General features: G+C 36.6%; 1 protein-coding gene and 2 pseudogenes across 2 annotated transcripts; 2 read left to right on the top strand and 1 right to left on the bottom strand.

Annotated features, from left to right (window-relative positions):
- The first annotated feature begins 218 nt into the window (after positions 1 to 218).
- LOC143602077 (putative calcium-binding protein CML36 pseudogene) lies at positions 219 to 899 on the top strand (annotated as a pseudogene).
- Positions 900 to 8337: 7438 nt separating this feature from the next.
- Positions 8338 to 11108, top strand: LOC143602080 (putative late blight resistance protein homolog R1B-14; annotated as a pseudogene).
- A 2497-nt stretch (positions 11109 to 13605) lies between these two features.
- Positions 13606 to 16443, bottom strand: LOC143602074 (uncharacterized). 2 transcript variants are annotated; one of them, XM_077079316.1, is made up of 4 exons: positions 16189 to 16443; positions 15752 to 16062; positions 15566 to 15643; positions 13606 to 14855 (listed from the first exon to the last, which is right to left on the bottom strand). In XM_077079316.1, exons 1-4 carry the CDS (start codon positions 16421 to 16423, stop codon positions 13743 to 13745), a joined length of 1737 nt encoding a protein of 578 aa, XP_076935431.1. In that variant the 5' UTR covers positions 16424 to 16443; the 3' UTR covers positions 13606 to 13742. The 2 variants fall into 2 exon arrangements, with proteins under 2 accessions (XP_076935431.1, XP_076935430.1); XM_077079315.1 differs by having other exon boundaries at positions 15752 to 16443.
- Positions 16444 to 17421: the final 978 nt, after the last annotated feature.

Here is a 17421-nt window from a genome sequence, read left to right as displayed (position 1 = left end):
TTTTTGCCGGCGCTGGTCCCAACTATCACTTTAACTGCCAATGGTCCCAGCTTTCACACATGTGTCTGCCACCAGTCCACGACTAACCGAGTACTAACTCCGTTATGTTTTAGCTGACGTGTCCATCCTACGTGTTAAAAAACGTTGACGTGGCTGCCTGCGTGTATATTAATAACAAAAACCCTTCTCCTCCTGTATATTAATAACAAAAATATTATAAATCATGAAACTCGTCGCAAAAATAAACCCTAAGAACCTATTCAGATCAAAGAAACGAACCTCCATTTCCAGATCCGATACGTCGTCGTTCCACTCCTCCAACTCATCACTCGCCACGTCATCCACCTCACCGGAATCATCTCACCGTAATCCAAAATCCACCGGCATCACCACTCCGACGAGCGTCCTACCACCACACGACGAACTAATCCAAGCCTTCAACCTACTCGACACCGACGGCGACGGAAGAATAACCAGATCGGAGCTAGAATCCTTACTAAACCGGATCGGAGGATCCGAACCGATTCCGGCTGAGGAGTTAAAGCTAATGATCGACGAGATCGATACCGACGGCGACGGAAGCATAAGCTTGACGGAGTTTGGAGTGATCGGTGCGGCGTTTGGTCCGGCGGCGCGTGAGGAGGAGATAAGAGGCGCGTTTGAGGTGTTTGATACGGACCGTGACGGGATGATAACGGCGGAGGAGTTGTTTGCGGTGTTTGAGATGATTGTTGGTGAGGGACGGTGCACGTTAGAGGAGTGTAGGCGTATGATAAGTGAGGTGGATAAGAAACGAGGTTGGGTTCGTGTGCTTCGAGGACTTTGCGAGAATATACAGGGAAGGGTTTTTGTTATTAATATACACGCAGGCAGCCACGTCAACGTTTTTTAACACGTAGGATGGACACGTCAGCTAAAACATAACGGAGTTAGTACTCGGTTAGTCGTGGACTGGTGGCAGACACATGTGTGAAAGTTGGGACCGTTGGCAGTTAAAGTGATAGTTGGGACCAGCGCCGGCAAAAATGAAATACTTGGGACCAATAAAAACCAATAGTCCTTATTAACCAAAAATATTCAAGAATGTTATTGGATATAAAATTGATATATAGACAATATCTTCGAACAGTAATCTATAAATATCATTTGAAGAATAAAAAATCCTATTCGTGGCAAAGGGTTGATAAAAGAGTTGGTTATTATATTTCAAAAACCGAAGAAATGTTTGGATGTTTTGGCACTAAGTTACAAAAATTTACCTGGCCATTTAAGGTTATGTTTCCTCTATTTTGGTGCTTTTCTTGAAGGTTTTTATGCACATGTTTCTCAACTAGTAATGTTATGGGCGGCGAAAGGATTTATACAACTTAATGGCCACGCATGTTTAGAAGATTTTGCCGAGCAGTATTTGGAAGATCTTGTCAAACATAATCTGATTTAGTAACAAAAAGAAGAGCTGATGAAAGGTTTCAATCATGTCGTCTTCATGGCATGCTGCGTAATTTATGCTTACAAGAAGTAGAAAATGAAGCGTTCTACACGTGACCGAAAGAAACGTGTAAGATCCAAATTATCGAATCTCATCTAGAAGCTAGTGTTGGCATCTTCGTCTGTAAGAGTAATACCCCCAATTAACCATCTACAATTGGAATATCGCATTTGCACATACAAGACAAGGAAACATAATTTTTCTGATAAAGATAAAAGAGAAGATCGTACATGGCAGTTGGAAGAACCTACATGGACCACCATAACAATACAGCTGGAATAGACTTGATAGCAACATTACATGGTCCCCCCGGGGGACCATTATATGAATAGTACGATTAGGTGGATGTGATGTATTCTCTATAAATAGATAATCTTATTGTAACAATGCGATATATATGAAATAACAAACTTTACACTGTTAACTATGTGTTCTTATAATTACTCAAATATCTCTCATAAATCCCATTGTTTGTTCCAACCTAGAATGGATCATAACCTTATTATTATCCGGTTATGATATGCTTTAACATTAGCACCATACGGTGAAAGAATTTGAGTTTTTGCGGTGATTTTTTTGGGAGATATAATGAGTGTATCATGGCGTCAATGAGTAACATACCTGACGATAATGCAATGACAGAAGAAGTGGAAGAAATTGAATCACATAATGAAATAGTTGAGGAATTGGGAGAAGGATTCCTCCAAAGAAACAGAGATCTCCCGCTTAACCTAAAAATCAAAAAGAAAGAGAGGCAAAAACGCACTCTGTCCAGACCAACCTATTCAGCGCGAAACCAGCGTCGGCCACCACAACCATAGTAAGGCCAGCTTATCCTACATCTTCAAATATTGTCACTAGTATACCATTTACATCTTTTAACGTCGCTCCAGTTCAAACACCCATGCCATAATCAAACACAATGTTCGCTACCCCAAACACCGGTGCCTATGCTGCAACCTTTTACCAACACCTTTCCCTCACCTTTCGAGGTAGCATGGCAAATGGGACCACAAATGATTCACTCGTTCACATGGAGCCCATGCATTAGACTAGAAAACATAACATCGTCGTTTCCTTCGAACCAGACCCTAAACCCTAAACCCTAAACCAGACCATTTTAACGTCGCTCCAGTTCAAACACCCATGCCATAATCAAACACAATGTTCGCTACCCCAAACACCGGTGCCTATGCCGCAACCTTTTACCAACACCTTTCCCTCACCTTTCGAGGTAGCATGGCAAATGGGACCACAAATGATTCACTCGTTCACATGGAGCCCATGCATTAGACTAGAAAACATAACATCGTCGTTTCCTTCGAACCAGACCCTAAACCCTAAACCCTAAACCAGACCATTTTGGGTCTACAAAGCCACCATCGGCAACGATCCGACAACAGATGATACCAAGAACTCAAGAAACCTTGATTATCAATCTAGAGACAACCATGCAGTCCTTAGACTTAACTATGCCCTACAAACCCGTTTTTGTCCATTCAGATTTCAAGAATTTTATTCAATAAAAGCGTTATGATCGACATGTTTGTTCGTTATTGTGTTATCCATTAGAAGATAGAAAATTATTCGGAAAACATACATCTTTCATCCATGAAGCGTTTAAGCTCATTCGGGTACTACATATGATCTCCATCATTTTGTCTGCTTCCCGGTTGAAATAACACGACTCTTGCATTTAAGGTACATCTCCATTTATGGGAAATTTAAGGTTCTTCCTCCATCTATTTTTAAGTTATGAAATATTCAGTCATTAGTTGTTAATGTAATTGCATATAGTCAGCTTAACATTCAATAGTTATATGGAGTATGATGCAACTAAGACATCTATATACAAATATGTTGACTCGTCTAAAGTGGCATGAAGTCAACCTAGATTCAGCTCTACTTTTCTAAGAAAACTACTAAAAATAACCACTATTTCACCACATAGTTGTAGTAGGAACGTCTTAGCTAGAACTCCAAATCTAAAAAAACTTAGAGTTCGTGGAAAACCGGTCATTCTCATTGAAGTAGCGGAAAAATTTAATTTGTTTGGTGAGATGCGTAACCTCACGAACTTGAAGTTGTTACATGACATATGTCTGATACATGAATGCAAGTTAACAAGTCTTCCACCATTGTACAAATTCCCACCTAGTTTGAGGAATCTGACTTTATCAAAAACCTAATTGGATTGGGAGCAACTGCTTACAGTTTATAAACAGAAAGCGTATGCTTTTGAGGGTCGTGAATTGGTAAATCACATCCAAATTTCTTGTTATCTAGCATCGGTTATTTGGCAATTTACCGGCGGTTGGTGCGGCATTACACTGATCTATGCATTTTAAGTGAAAGATTTACTGAAACCACATACAAATATAAGCGGGAACGAAAACAAAAGAAGAGTCATCCAATCAATTGTCCTCATGGAATGTTGTTGCCTATGGAAGGCGAGGAACGAAACAACTTTCAATAACACGAGGGTGTTAATTACAAGAATTAATGAGGACATAAACGGCTACCATTTCTTTGGGTAGAGAATATGGGGGATTTGATCAGATTAAACTGAGAGGTGTGGTATATTTTTTTCATTTTAAGATACCGTAGGATAATTGGGTGTGTTTGTTGTAATCGGATGTCTTTTTGAGTGTAATCACTTGTTAGTTTCATTTTATTAATCCAATTAGTCATTGAAAAAAATATATATTTTTTAAGATAATTATGACGTCATCGGTTCGGTTTGACACCAATCAGCTGGTGACCCAGTTTCGATTTTTGCCCCATCATTTAATTTCGGTGGCACCGGGTAATGATGGGAGACTAGGGGAGTAGGTGGCGCTCACTAGTTGATCCTTCAACTGAACAAGTTTAACTCACCGCACTGTCGTGCCTTTGGGCGAGTGTTTAGGGTGATGGCTTGCCATGAAAATAGTGGTATTTTCTACGGATCTAATCTGGTTTGTGTTTTTTCCGTTTTGTTTGATTTTCTCAATCAGAATCTATTTCTTTCTATATCGATTATTTGATGGGTGTTTTCCGAACAATGAATATCTGTTAGAATCGATTGAAGCCTTGTTACTTCGTGGATGTTACTTATCTTGACCTAATTTCAAAAATTAGTTTCAATCCTTAACTATGAGAAGAGAGTTTGAACGGCTGACATTCATGTTATGAATATGTGATGCTTGTTAAGCATCAGTGTGGTTAACTTTCACTCTGGTTCATCATAGTTTAGATGATATTTGTTTTCTATGGTGTGCTTGCAATTGTTATTTGTCATGGATGGTGGTGGTTGTACTGTTTTTTCTGTCTTTTTACTGTGATATAAAGATTTTCTTCCCGTTTGCCATTAAAAGGCATTCCTTATTGTTGCAAGTAGAGTGATTTATAACTTTTGGATCCAAAATGGCGGGCGCTGAATTCTCTTGCGCAATCTAACGCAACTGCTACTCTACAAAACTGATTTGATATATGGAGTAAAGGACCAAGTTGAATTTCTTTACAAGGAACTTAGCTTTATGAAAGTAATTCTCAAAGATTTAAAAACGAAACATTGCGATAATGGATTTGTAACAGATTTAGTAAGGCTGATTAGAGACGCAGCCTATGAAGCCGAAGATATCTTTGACACATTTGTAGTAAATTCAGCCATGCATAAAGAAAGGAGCTCCTCAAGCAGATTTGACCACTCCTTTGGTCATCCATATATGCTTCTATCTGTTGCTAAAGATATTCAATCCATCAAGGCAAAAGTGAAGGAGATTTATGACAAAAAGTTGTCTGATCGTTATGTTGGTGAGTCTTCAAAGAGATCTTCACTGTCACAAAGAAGAAAACTAGAGGTTGAATAAGATCATGTTACTGGTTTTAATGAAGAAGAAAAAAAAAGTAGCCAGTCAACTCACTAATATCAATGTGTCGCTAGATGTTGTCTTGGTTGCTAAGAAGGTTTATTGTCATCCCGCCATTGAGTTTCACTTCTTTGTCCACGCTTGGGTGTAATGTGTATGCTTCTCAAAAAAACAACCGAAAAGTACTTTTTGCTATTTTGAGCTCGTTAAGTCAACGATATCTCATTGTGTTAGATGATTTATGGATCTCAGTACGGTTTTACCCAACCAGATCAAATTTTGTTTCAAAATATCCAAAGTCCCCTAAACTGAGTTTTTGTGTTTATAAACTAATTCATTTTACTAAAAATTTGAAGTAATATAGTTATTTAATCATACTTAACACATCTAAGATTAGTGAAGAATAAAAATATCTGTGGGTCAGCCCAGCCCGTCTTGACACCAAGTCTGTCTGACTCACCCATTTTGCCAGCTCTAGCTAAATGCCATGCTGCGTTTCGACCATTTGTAAGTTGATGAGTATTATGGTTGGCGAAAACAATGATATCGTTGTTTTACAATCGTCGAATGTTTTCGATGATGTCATCGATTATTTTATGCAAATGTTGTGGAGTACAATTACGGGTATTATCTTGTTGACAACATATATATGGAGTGGGGTACGTTGATGAAAAGTCTTTCATGTCCGGCTGATGAGTTGATGAAAAGTCTTTCATGTCCGGCTGATGATAAACGCATGTATTACAAGAAAAGACATGAGTCGGCGAGGAAAGATATCGAATGGGCATTCGAGGCGTTAAAGAAATGATGGACTATCATTGCCCAACCATCACATATAGTTGAAAAGATAAAAAATGAGAACAATGTATACAATACATACAATGCTCAGGTGAGTTACTTGAACTATTTTCAAAACTCTGATACATGCTCGCAAAACTATTTGGACTGTGATTGATCATGTATTTGCATGGCACATATGGTGTGGTACCCAAGGTGTTATATATATTATAATGATCATTATATTTTCCCGAGGGGACATGCACTTAATACAGTAGTAGACGTGCGTAAAGTCTGTACGTGCGAATATATAATGTTAACCTGGCTTTACCGTGAAGCGGGCGGGTTATAATTATGGCACGACATCCAATGAGCTCATATTTTATCAATAAAATTGTTTTAGTATCAGTTTATTAAATATGTCGGTTTATGTGACTCGCCAGCTTTGTGCTGACTCACCAGCATAGATTTATGATTTAATACTTAAAAAAATTACTTTGTAAAATGAAAGCATGTTAGAGTTTTGTTTTTCTTTATAATCTTCAACAATATACATAGTAAAATATGTTAATGATAACATTTGAAATTATATATTCTTTTCAATCTTTAACAAACATGGTTTGTTGTTAATTTGTTAATAAAATAATATGTTAATATTTATTTTTATAAAAGTGTAACAAAAATATTAATAAAATGTAAAAGGGAGACGAATATGTATATATACTATGGTCAATTAAAATCTTAGTTTTGAAGGGAAAAAGTGGTGAGTTTTAACCATAAATCGACACGTGTCACAATTATTTTACTTTATTAGAATTGGTAGATTTGTTTTGGTTTCTTTAATTTTATGTATTGTAAATGTGTTAATAATGTAATTAGAATTTGATAATGAAAGAGTTTCACAAATAAATGAGATATTATTACCCGTTTTAAAAGCTATCTGGGTTTGGTGAGACCCATAACCGGCCTTTTTTAATATAAAATTGTTTTTAATTATAAATATTAAAAAAATATATATTTATTTTTAATATATTCCTATTTTATAGGAATTTTCATATAAAAAAATTGGTGAGATTAATTTTTAATTTAATGGGATGTTATAACCCGTTTAAGGTAATCTGGGTTTGGTGAGACAAATACCCGTGAATTCGGGTCAAATGCATAAGTAACTTTCATATACGAATAAAACAATCTGGTGACTTTAGAAAAAACATGGAGCAACCAGAGAGTTTTTAAAGGTTTCGGATATATATATATATATATATATATATTAATGAATCCCCCGTATTACATGGTTCTTTTACATTATTCTTTTTCTAATATTTATATATATATTTTTTTGGATTTTAATTTTTTTAATTGTAAGGAAGTTAATAATATACTCAGGATTTGATAATGAAAAAGTTTCACAAATAGATGAGATGTTATAACCCGGATTAAAACCTATATAGGTTTGGTGAGACCCATGATCCGCTTATTTTTTTTACTATAAAATTGTTTCTTAATTATAAATAATATCATTATTAAAAAAAATCACATATTAATTTTTTAATATATCCCTATTTTATAGGATTTTCATATCAAATATTTGGTGATATTAATTTTTAATTCAAAAGGGGATAGTGGCGCAGCTTGTTGCTCGCTTACCCATTATCCAGATGTAACTCGGTTTGTGTTATATATAAATTAAAATCTTTTAGTAAAAAAAATTAATTAATTAATAAGATGTTATAACCGTTTAAGGACTATCTGCGTTTGGTGAGACTCATACCCGTGAATTCGGGTCAAATGCATGAGAAATCTTCATTTACATATAATGCAATCTGATAGCTTAAGAGAATGTAGAGAGCAACCAGAGAGGTTTTAAAAGTTTCGTTTACGTATATTATAGATATTAATTGTTAACATATAAAAAAAGAAAAAGAATAAAAAACATGAACTAGTACATGACATTGAAAGTGTTTGCAAACTCGTTTGTTTTAGTGAACTAGTTTATTATTTTATTTTCTTTAATGTCACGGTTGGGTCACCAATGAACCGGTCCCTTTGTCGAAAGACCTAAAACAACTTGGAAACAAGATGGTAAAGTCGATGTGAAAGTAATAAGTTGTTAGTCGACCGGGGTTAATTTCCACGGATCTAATCTGGTTTGTGTTTCTTCCTGTTTTTATTTTCTCAGTCTGAGGTAGAGTGATTTATAATTTTATTTTTGGATCCAAAATGGCGGTTGCTCAGGTTGAATCTCTCTTGGGCAATCTAAATCAAATGCTACTCTACAAAACTGATTTGATATATGGGGTAAAGGATCAAGTTGAAATTCTTATAACGAACTTGGCTTGATGAAAGTAATTCTCAAAGATTTGAAAACGAAACATAGCGATTATAATGGATGTGTAACAGATTTAGTAAGGCTGATCAGAGATGTAGCCTATGAAGCTGAAGACATCATTGACACATTTGTGGTTAATAATGGAGTCATGCATAAAGAAAGGAGCAGATTTGACCATTCCTTTGATCATCCAGATTTGCTTCTAGCTATTATTAAAGATATTCAACCCATTAAGGCAAGAATGAAGGAGATTTACGATAAAAATTTGTTTCATCGTTATGTTGGTAAGTCTTCAAAGAAATCTTCACTGTCACAAAGAAGAAAACTAGAGGATGAAGAAGATTGTGTTATTGGTTTTGATGAAGAAGAGAAACAAGTAGTGAGTCGACTCACTGATATCAATGAATCTCTAGAAGTTGTCTCGGTCGTTGGTACGGGTGGACTTGGCAAGACAACTCTTGCTAAGAAGGTTTTCCGTCATCCCGCCATTGAGCTTCACTTCTTTGTTCGCGCTTGGGTGCATGTTTCCCAAGAATACAACCGGAAACAACTACTTTTGGCTATTTTGGGCTCTCTAATTCAGCCTTCTGATCATATTTCTAAAATGAACGACGACATGATAAATTGAAGAAATATGCAAGCATTTGTACAGTCAACGATATCTCATTGTGTTAGATGATGTATGGACAGCCGATGCGTGGTATGACCTCAGTACGGTTTTACCCAACCAAGATTGCGGGAGTAGAATACTGTTAACAACCCGCAACACCGAGGTGGCGTTGCTTGCAAACCCTGATACCCCACCCCTTCGTTTGCGGTTTCTGAATGAAGATGAAAGTTTCGAACTACTTTCTACTAAAGTTTTTAGAAAACGAAGTTGCGCGTTTGAGCTGGTTGAACTTGGCAAAACGATAGCTAAAAAATGTGATGGGTTGCCACTTGTGATAGTTGTAATTGCTGGACTTCTTTTGAAGAAAGATAAAACATGCGATATGTGGAAAAATGTTGCTGAAAGTGTTGGTTCTTATGCTGCAAGAGACCCGGCGCAGTGTTTGGATGTATTGGCATTAAGTTACAAGCATTTACCCGATCATTTGAAGGAGTGTTTCCTCTATTTTGGTGCTTTTCCTGAAAATTTTCCTGTACCTGTTTCGCAGCTGGTTATGTTATGGGTGGCAGAGGGGTTTATACAAGAAAGCGAGCAAGAATGTTTGGAAGATTTGGCCGAGGAATATTTGGAAGATCTTGTTGAACGGAATCTGATATTGATTGCGGAAAGGAGAGCAAACGGAAGGATAAAAACATGTTGTGTTCATGATATGTTGCGCGACCTGTGCATACGTGAAGCACGAGAAGAGAAGTTTTTACAAGTAATTAACAGAAACATACATGATCAAGCTTCGTTGATCTCATCCGGAAGCCATAGTTATCATCGGCGTCTATGTGTTCATTCAGGTGTCATGAACTTTATTCACTCCAAACCTTTGGGTCCACGCGTTCGGTCTTTCTTGTGTTTTATGTTGGAAGAAACAGAATTATCTGGAGAACATGCATTTTTCATTTATGAAGCTTTTAAGATAGTTCGTGTGTTGGATATAAGATCCATCAACATTTCCCGCTTCCCAGTGGAAATCGCACAGATGGTGCATTTAAGATACAGTTCCATTTCTGGAGACTTTAAGGTTCTTCCTCCATCTATTTCCAAGTTATGGAGTCTTCAATCTTTAATCATTCAAACAACATCGCGAGACCTTGACATTCAAGTAGAGTTATGGAAAATGTCACAATTTAGACATCTGATTACAAACGTGCTGAGTCATCTACGCGGGCCTCAAGCCCAAAGCCAAATGGATATAGAACACCCGTTTGTGCAAGGAAACATGCAAACTTTGTCTATTATTTCACCTAATAGTTGCACCGAGAACATCTTTGCTAGAACTCCTAATCTTAAAAAGCTTGGAATTTGTGGAAAACTTGCCATTCTCACGGAAGTAGAGAACGGTTCTAGTTTGTTTTCTAATCTTGCTAAGCTCGATCACCTCGAGAAATTGAAGTTATTAAATGTCACTTCTCCACATCGGCCATCCGAAGGTAGGTTGAGAAGTCTTCCGCCATCATACAAATTCCCGCCCCATTTAAACAAGCTAACTTTGTCAAACACCTTGTTAGACTGGAAACATATGTCTACAATAGCCATTCTGCCATATCTTGAAGTGCTCAAACTGAAAATGTATGCATTTACGGGATCTCGATGGGAGTCACTTAACGGCGGGTTTCGTCTACTTAAATATTTGCTGATCGGAAAAACGGATTTGGTGCATTGGGAGGCTTCGTTTCAACACTTCCCTAGATTAGAACACATTGTACTTGAGCAGTGTGGTGATTTGGTGGCTGTTCCTTGTGGGTTGGCCGATGTGTCTTCGTTACAGAGTATGGAGCTGCATCACACGCCGTGCGCTATATCTTCTGCACGGTTAATCCATCAACACAAGAAGAAGCAAAGTAATGGCTTTAAGTTGCTAATTTCTCCTACTCCTGAGTAGCTGCGTGAGCGTGACCATCCTTGTTCTGGTAAACTTCTTACTCAACCTTCCAAATCTTGGTTTACCTGTTAACTTACTTTTCGAGATATGTTTATGGTCTATTCGTTGTAACCATGGTTTTGTTATTCTGAATCTAACACATGGACATGATTACAACATCTCACATTTCTGTTTTTGTGTTGTGATTTAACAGCTGTCCAGTGGTTCTCATGCAGCTGCAGAAGATGTATTATTCTCTACAGTTATGCTTGAAGTTGTGGAGCTTTCATACCGCTCTCTTTTGTGGCATTGCGTGCTTGTTTTGGTTGCAGCTTATTTTCCTATAATAGTCATATCATTCATTTAGTTATCATCCTACTAGAATTTTGAAGCAATGTCCCGGTTAAATGCGTTAAGAAAAAAATTGATGGCTAATTAGACTAATATAGTACTTGTTAGCTTGTCTATGAAACCGTGAATATGTGATTATGTAAATGAATGGGTTAAAGCATAAATGCACAATTTATATGATTCCAAAAGCTATATTTTAGATACTTTCATGTAATTTTGAATACACTAATTCATGTTTGCTTTTAAGTGTACTTACTTTAGTACAACTCATTTGACAAATATAACTCAAAAAACACCATCAACCACCACTGAATATATATGCTAGTCTTAAGCTAGGTTGAGGACATGCATATATAGCTGCTTCTTTTTTTTATAAATAAATTTAGATCTAATAATCACCAATCACAATAATTTAGTAACGTTAGGGTAAAAAAGGCTATAGTTTTATTATTATTATTATTATTATGAACAGCCAAATGAAATCAATATAACCAAAAGTTACTAGCAAGACGCTAGCACCCCAACGAGAACAAGAAGACCAAAAAAAAGGCTATAGGTGTCGGTGATGTACATTTTGTGCGTGTGCATGGCCTCATACTTATTGAAAACCGAATGCTCCATTGAACACTTTCAGTTTTTTGCTAATCCGAGTGGTGACTGCTAATCCAAGTGAAGCATCCTTCTTTGGCACCTTCTAATATACCTAGTAGCATGTTTACCAAGACCCATACCGATCATCACCTTCTAATGTACCAAGTAATATAGTTTTTTAATCATACTTAACAGTTAACACATCTAAGATTAGTGAAGAAAAAAAATATATGTGGGTCAGCCCAGCCCGCCTTGACCGGTTACCAAGTCTGTCTGGCCCACCCATTTTGCCAGCTCTAGCTAAATGCCATGTTGCGTTTCGACCATGTGTAAGTTGATGAGTATTATGGCGTGTCACAAGATCTTTGGTTTTGGCATGCGTACTTTGATATGGTTGGCGCAAACAATGATATCATTGTTTTACAATCGTCGAATGTTTTCGATGATGTCATAGATTATTTTATGCAAATGATGTGGAGTATAGTTACAGGTATTATCTTGTTGACAGCGTATATCTGGAGTGGGGTACGTTGATGAAAAGTCTTTCATGCCCGGCTGATGATAAACGCATGTATTACACGAAAAGACATGAGTCGACGAGGAAATATATAGAATGGGCATTCGGGTCGTTAAAGATATGATGGACTAGCATTGCCCAACCATCACATGTACTTGAAAAGACAAAAATGAGAACAATGTATACATGCATATCTTACATAATATGATATTGGAGGACACATGCATGGGCGTCATTTGTGCCGATTTTGGCAATACCATTAAGCCGTCAAACCCGCTTCTAACCTATGCCCATAAAATGCTATCCAAATGAAAATACGAAGCATGGACACACAATGAATCTTTGAGTGGATTTGATTGAAAAAAGTTTATTTTAATTTAGTTTCTTAGCAATCCATCTGTTCCCCTCTACATCTCCAAAGTCCAATCAACTTGACTTTTAAAGGTCAAACATAGTGCTTCCTGAATTCAAAATTGATAAGAACTCACAAACACATACAACAGTCAACAGCAAAACTACTAAACTACATTCTAGTTAAGCATTACCAAGCACCAAATTCTTGTCAAAATTGTATTGTTCATGTTAACAATCAGTTATAAAATCAATTCAGTTGACCACAACGGTCAAAATACAGTTGACTCGTGAACCATCACTAAACTCTGTGCACCAACAAGAGCCAAAAGTATCAACATAATGTATTTCAAAGTCCCAAAAATAAATTGAATTGAATCAAGGGTGAGAAAAAATCAGTTAAACAAAATAACCAAACCATCAGTAAACTCTCGGTTTTGTTTAATTAGGTTCGATTCTGTTACACCCTTTCCAAATCCAGAAACAAAACGCGCCGAGTTTGGTTAAATGTTAGTTAGTTGATTTATGACCCAAATTATATATTTTGACCAAAAGTTTCAAACTCAAATTTATCAACAAGTGGTCATCAAATAATTCTAGCACAAATAATTTATTCTGACAAAAAATTTAAATCCAAATTCATTATTTTGGCCCTTGATAAGATAAAACCAAACTCATACATAAAACTATAAACCGAAACCAATCCGTTCTTGCAACAAAAAATTGAAAATTTGGTTTCAGTTCGAGCTCAAACCGACCCATGCACACCTCTAAATTAAATACAGCATACAAATTTTGATAATAGAAAACCAATAACTTAAGCAGTGAAACCACATATATAACATAATATCAATAATACATAAAAACAATAACTTAGAAGCAAAATCAGCAAATAATTCTCTGTATCACATACAAAACACATGAAACTAATCCGAAAAAGACTAAACCGTAATCCTTTCACAACTCACCCGGATCGGGATCCACCTCTACCGCCTCTAAACCGACCACCGCCCCTTTGAAATCCCCGTCCACTTCTCCCACCACGATTTGAAAACCCGTTACCTTTATTAGTATTTTGAGAATTTTCACCATTTCCTGCAACAAAAGGTCTCACACCAGCATTATTATTTTCCATTTGAGGCCCATTAGGCATTGCAACTCCTTGTGGTAAGCCCGCATACACCATTGGCGAGCCCGCTTGTGGCTGGTTGGGGTTGAAGTTATTCTGAGGCATATTTGAATTCCAAGATGCAAATGCACCAAAATTTGGAGGAACATTTTGAACAAAGTTATTAGGAAACATCGGGCCCTGTGCCGTGTTAAATTGTGGGTTCGGATAGGGTTGAGGTATAAAGCCCGGTTGCATAAATGGAGGCCCGCTTGGAGGAAACCCGATATTCTGGGGCTGCATTTGCGGGAACCCAAATGGCCATACTCCAGTAGGCATCATATTAGGTGCTTGTGCAAACGCATAGGCCCCGTTGTTGGGACCACCGGTAGTAGGGCCATTATTGGGCCCACTGGTAGGCCAAATGTTGGGCCCGTTAGTAGGCATATTGGTAGGCCCATTAGAAGGTCCACCAGTTTGCCCATTGTTGAGTACATTATTAGGCCTACTTGCAGAAGATTGTTGATCATTTTTCCATTTACCACCGCGATTTCTTGACTTTTTATCTTTTTTCACACCCGCGTTTTTCTCTCCGTTTAATCCTCGTTTTGCCATTTTCATCTTTCGTTTGTGCTCGGCTTCCTTCTCATCATCCGAGAACTCTAAATCGTCAGAACATTCTTCATCATTTTCACCGGACGCGTCATACCCTTTTTTGTAAAGATTATTGTTGTTTAGAACATAATCAGCAAACTCGGGAACAAAAGAGACCAAGCTGCCTTGTTGGATCCTGGTTGGGATTTCAGTTTCTGAGTTGTACCGAACGATATAATAAGGGTTCTTTACAGGTCCAAATATTTCATCTACGACCCCGAGTGGTGAGCGGGTTTCAGTGATCCATAGAATTGAACCCTCGCTTAACGGGTTATGATTCTCCACTCCTTCTACAACCACTTGAGAGCCCATAATCTACACAAATGCAACCATATATCAAAATATTGTTTATGTTTGTTTATTTAATACATTTCGTTCATTTGATTGATTGAAAGAACGAACATGACATATTTGTTTATTTATATTTGTTTATTATCATTTACATATTCATTAAAATGTTGATTTTCTGACAAGACACAAACAGAACATAACACTCATTACTTTGGGTTTACTTTAAACAGATTTGGATGCTGACCCGTTTAATGTTTTATTTTTGTAATTAATAAAAATGTATGCTTTATATTATAATTTTAACCGACTGTATCTTACATCAAAATTCAAATGTTATAACATTGAAGAGAAAGCATCAATCAGAGTTTTATTGTTTAAAAGTATTTAATTTATAATTTATACAAATTGCTTTTATTGCAAATTATTAGTTTATAGCAGCCAGTAGGACGAACAAAAACACATTCATTTTCTTCGTTCATGCCCGTTCATTCCATTAACTCACGTCCATTAATGTTCATTCGTTTAGAACATCAACAAACAAAAAAACACACATGTTCATTTTCTTACCAAACGAACACGAAAATCCATCTGTTGTTCGTGTTCATTTGTTCAGTTAAAGCTAAACGATCGAACACAAACAACCCCTGTTCATGTTCGTTTACAAGCCTAATCGAGCCTAAATTTGACCCAAACTAACACGAGCATTGCTATTATTATTGTTACAGTGAGCTTACCGATAGCACAGCTCCAACGGGAAGCGTCTGATGATGTGGCAGTATGGTTACAGTCACTGGCGGAACCGGAGGAAGATCCTGCAATCAACAACAAAACATCATATTAAAAAAACAATAATTCACAAAGGGCCTGCATTTTCTCAAACCAAGTCACAATAATAACTTAAACTTTCTTGTTCGAATTACCTTAGCCTCATTCGCCGACCGAATTGGACCTTTCACAATATCGCCACCGTCTTCATCGCCATCACTCCAAGCAACCATCGCATCTCCAATCTCCCCTTCCTCCATTTCAACTTCCTCTTTCGCACTCTCATCGTCTTCATCTTCGTCATCACTACTACTAGCAGACGACGAAGAAGACGATGATGATTCATCCTCCTCACTATCATTATCACCATCCTCCTCATCATCTTCACAATTATCGATGTTATCATTCGCTCCGTTATCGTTAACAACCTCAACCGCATCATCATCAACAGAAACCTCAGTGTTATCTGTATTATTATTATTAATATTATTATTGACTTCATCTTCTTTAACAGTCTTAACCTCTTGATCATTTGCAGTATTGTCTGAATTAATATTATTCACTTGATCAGTGGAGGTTAAAGAGACCTTACTAATCTGTTCCTGAATCAATGAGCCCAAATCATTATTAACTTCCATTTGAGGGTTCTGTTCAGGGTTCATGACGTCAGCAAGTGATGAATCTTGTTCAACCCAGCCGTTCAAGTTTAGTAAGGAATCAAGGAAAGAGTCTTCGACTTCTATGAAAGAAGATTGACTGTCAAGTGGTTCGTGTTGTGGTTTGACTATGGTGGTGTTGTTATTATTATTATTAAGGGCATAACCCATCTGCAATTAGGGTTTTGGAGATCATGTTGCAGAAGAAGAACAAGTATATAAATAGTTTTAAGGGGTTTTAGGCGTTAGAGAGATATGCGGGCGGTCTTAAACCCTAGCGTCGGCTGCCTAGGTTATAGTTTTCAAAGGGAAGGACGAACAACATATTTATTTATTTATTTTTTCAAAAATCAAAACGGTTTATGATCGGTTTCAGTTCGGGTTTTGAAACCAGTTTCTTGACCACTTTTTTTTAAAAAAAATCTCCACTGAATTTGGTACGATACCGACATTCAATAAACTATAATACCATAACCGTAAACCACTATCGAAACATAATACCAAAACTAAAAATAAAACAAATAAACCATATATCAAATTCATTCATAATCAAGTATTGAATACCAAAACATAATTCTCTAAAAAAAACTTATCAAAATGTTTAAACAAAATAAAACAAATCAAAAAAGATTAATATTCGTTTAATCTTTGCTAAACGATTGGAAGATATAAGGCAATTCAAGTTTTGAAAAGCTCTCTTGAAGCCTTGAACCTTGAACAGCTTGAATATAATAAGCACGGGTATGTTGAGTGCTTTAAAATACTAAAAAACCTACATGTTTCAAACGGGTACTCGGTACCAAAATACCCATGCCGGTATCCGGTAGTAGTTAGTATCAAATATTAAAACTCTAAAATCTTGGTATCGGTACCTGAAACGAATAGACGGGTACACACACATATACAATATAGGTTTTCGGAAAAATTTCATCACTAAAAAGTGGCTTTAAAGTGAATTGTACCCACTGTTTTTACTTTACTTTTTAAGTTAACTATTTTTATAATTCCGTTTGAGAGTTTGAGTTATATTTTTAAGGTTGATTCCGCCAATATAAACTACTAGCATAAACATTTTGTTTGTTGTTCTCTATGGGTCGAACTGATCCTCTCAAGTCACAACCCGTTTAATTTGATTTTATTTATGTTTTTAACAAGACATTGGCAAAATT

Source organism: Bidens hawaiensis, unplaced genomic scaffold (genome assembly GCF_021521415.1).
Source record: "Bidens hawaiensis isolate Kalapana, Puna unplaced genomic scaffold, B.hawaiensis_p1.1 tig00057877_1, whole genome shotgun sequence".
In the NCBI taxonomy this organism is placed as follows: domain Eukaryota; kingdom Viridiplantae; phylum Streptophyta; class Magnoliopsida; order Asterales; family Asteraceae; genus Bidens; species Bidens hawaiensis.
The sequence above is the reverse complement of the archived record's forward strand: the minus strand, read 5'-3'. Positions and strand labels throughout refer to the sequence as shown.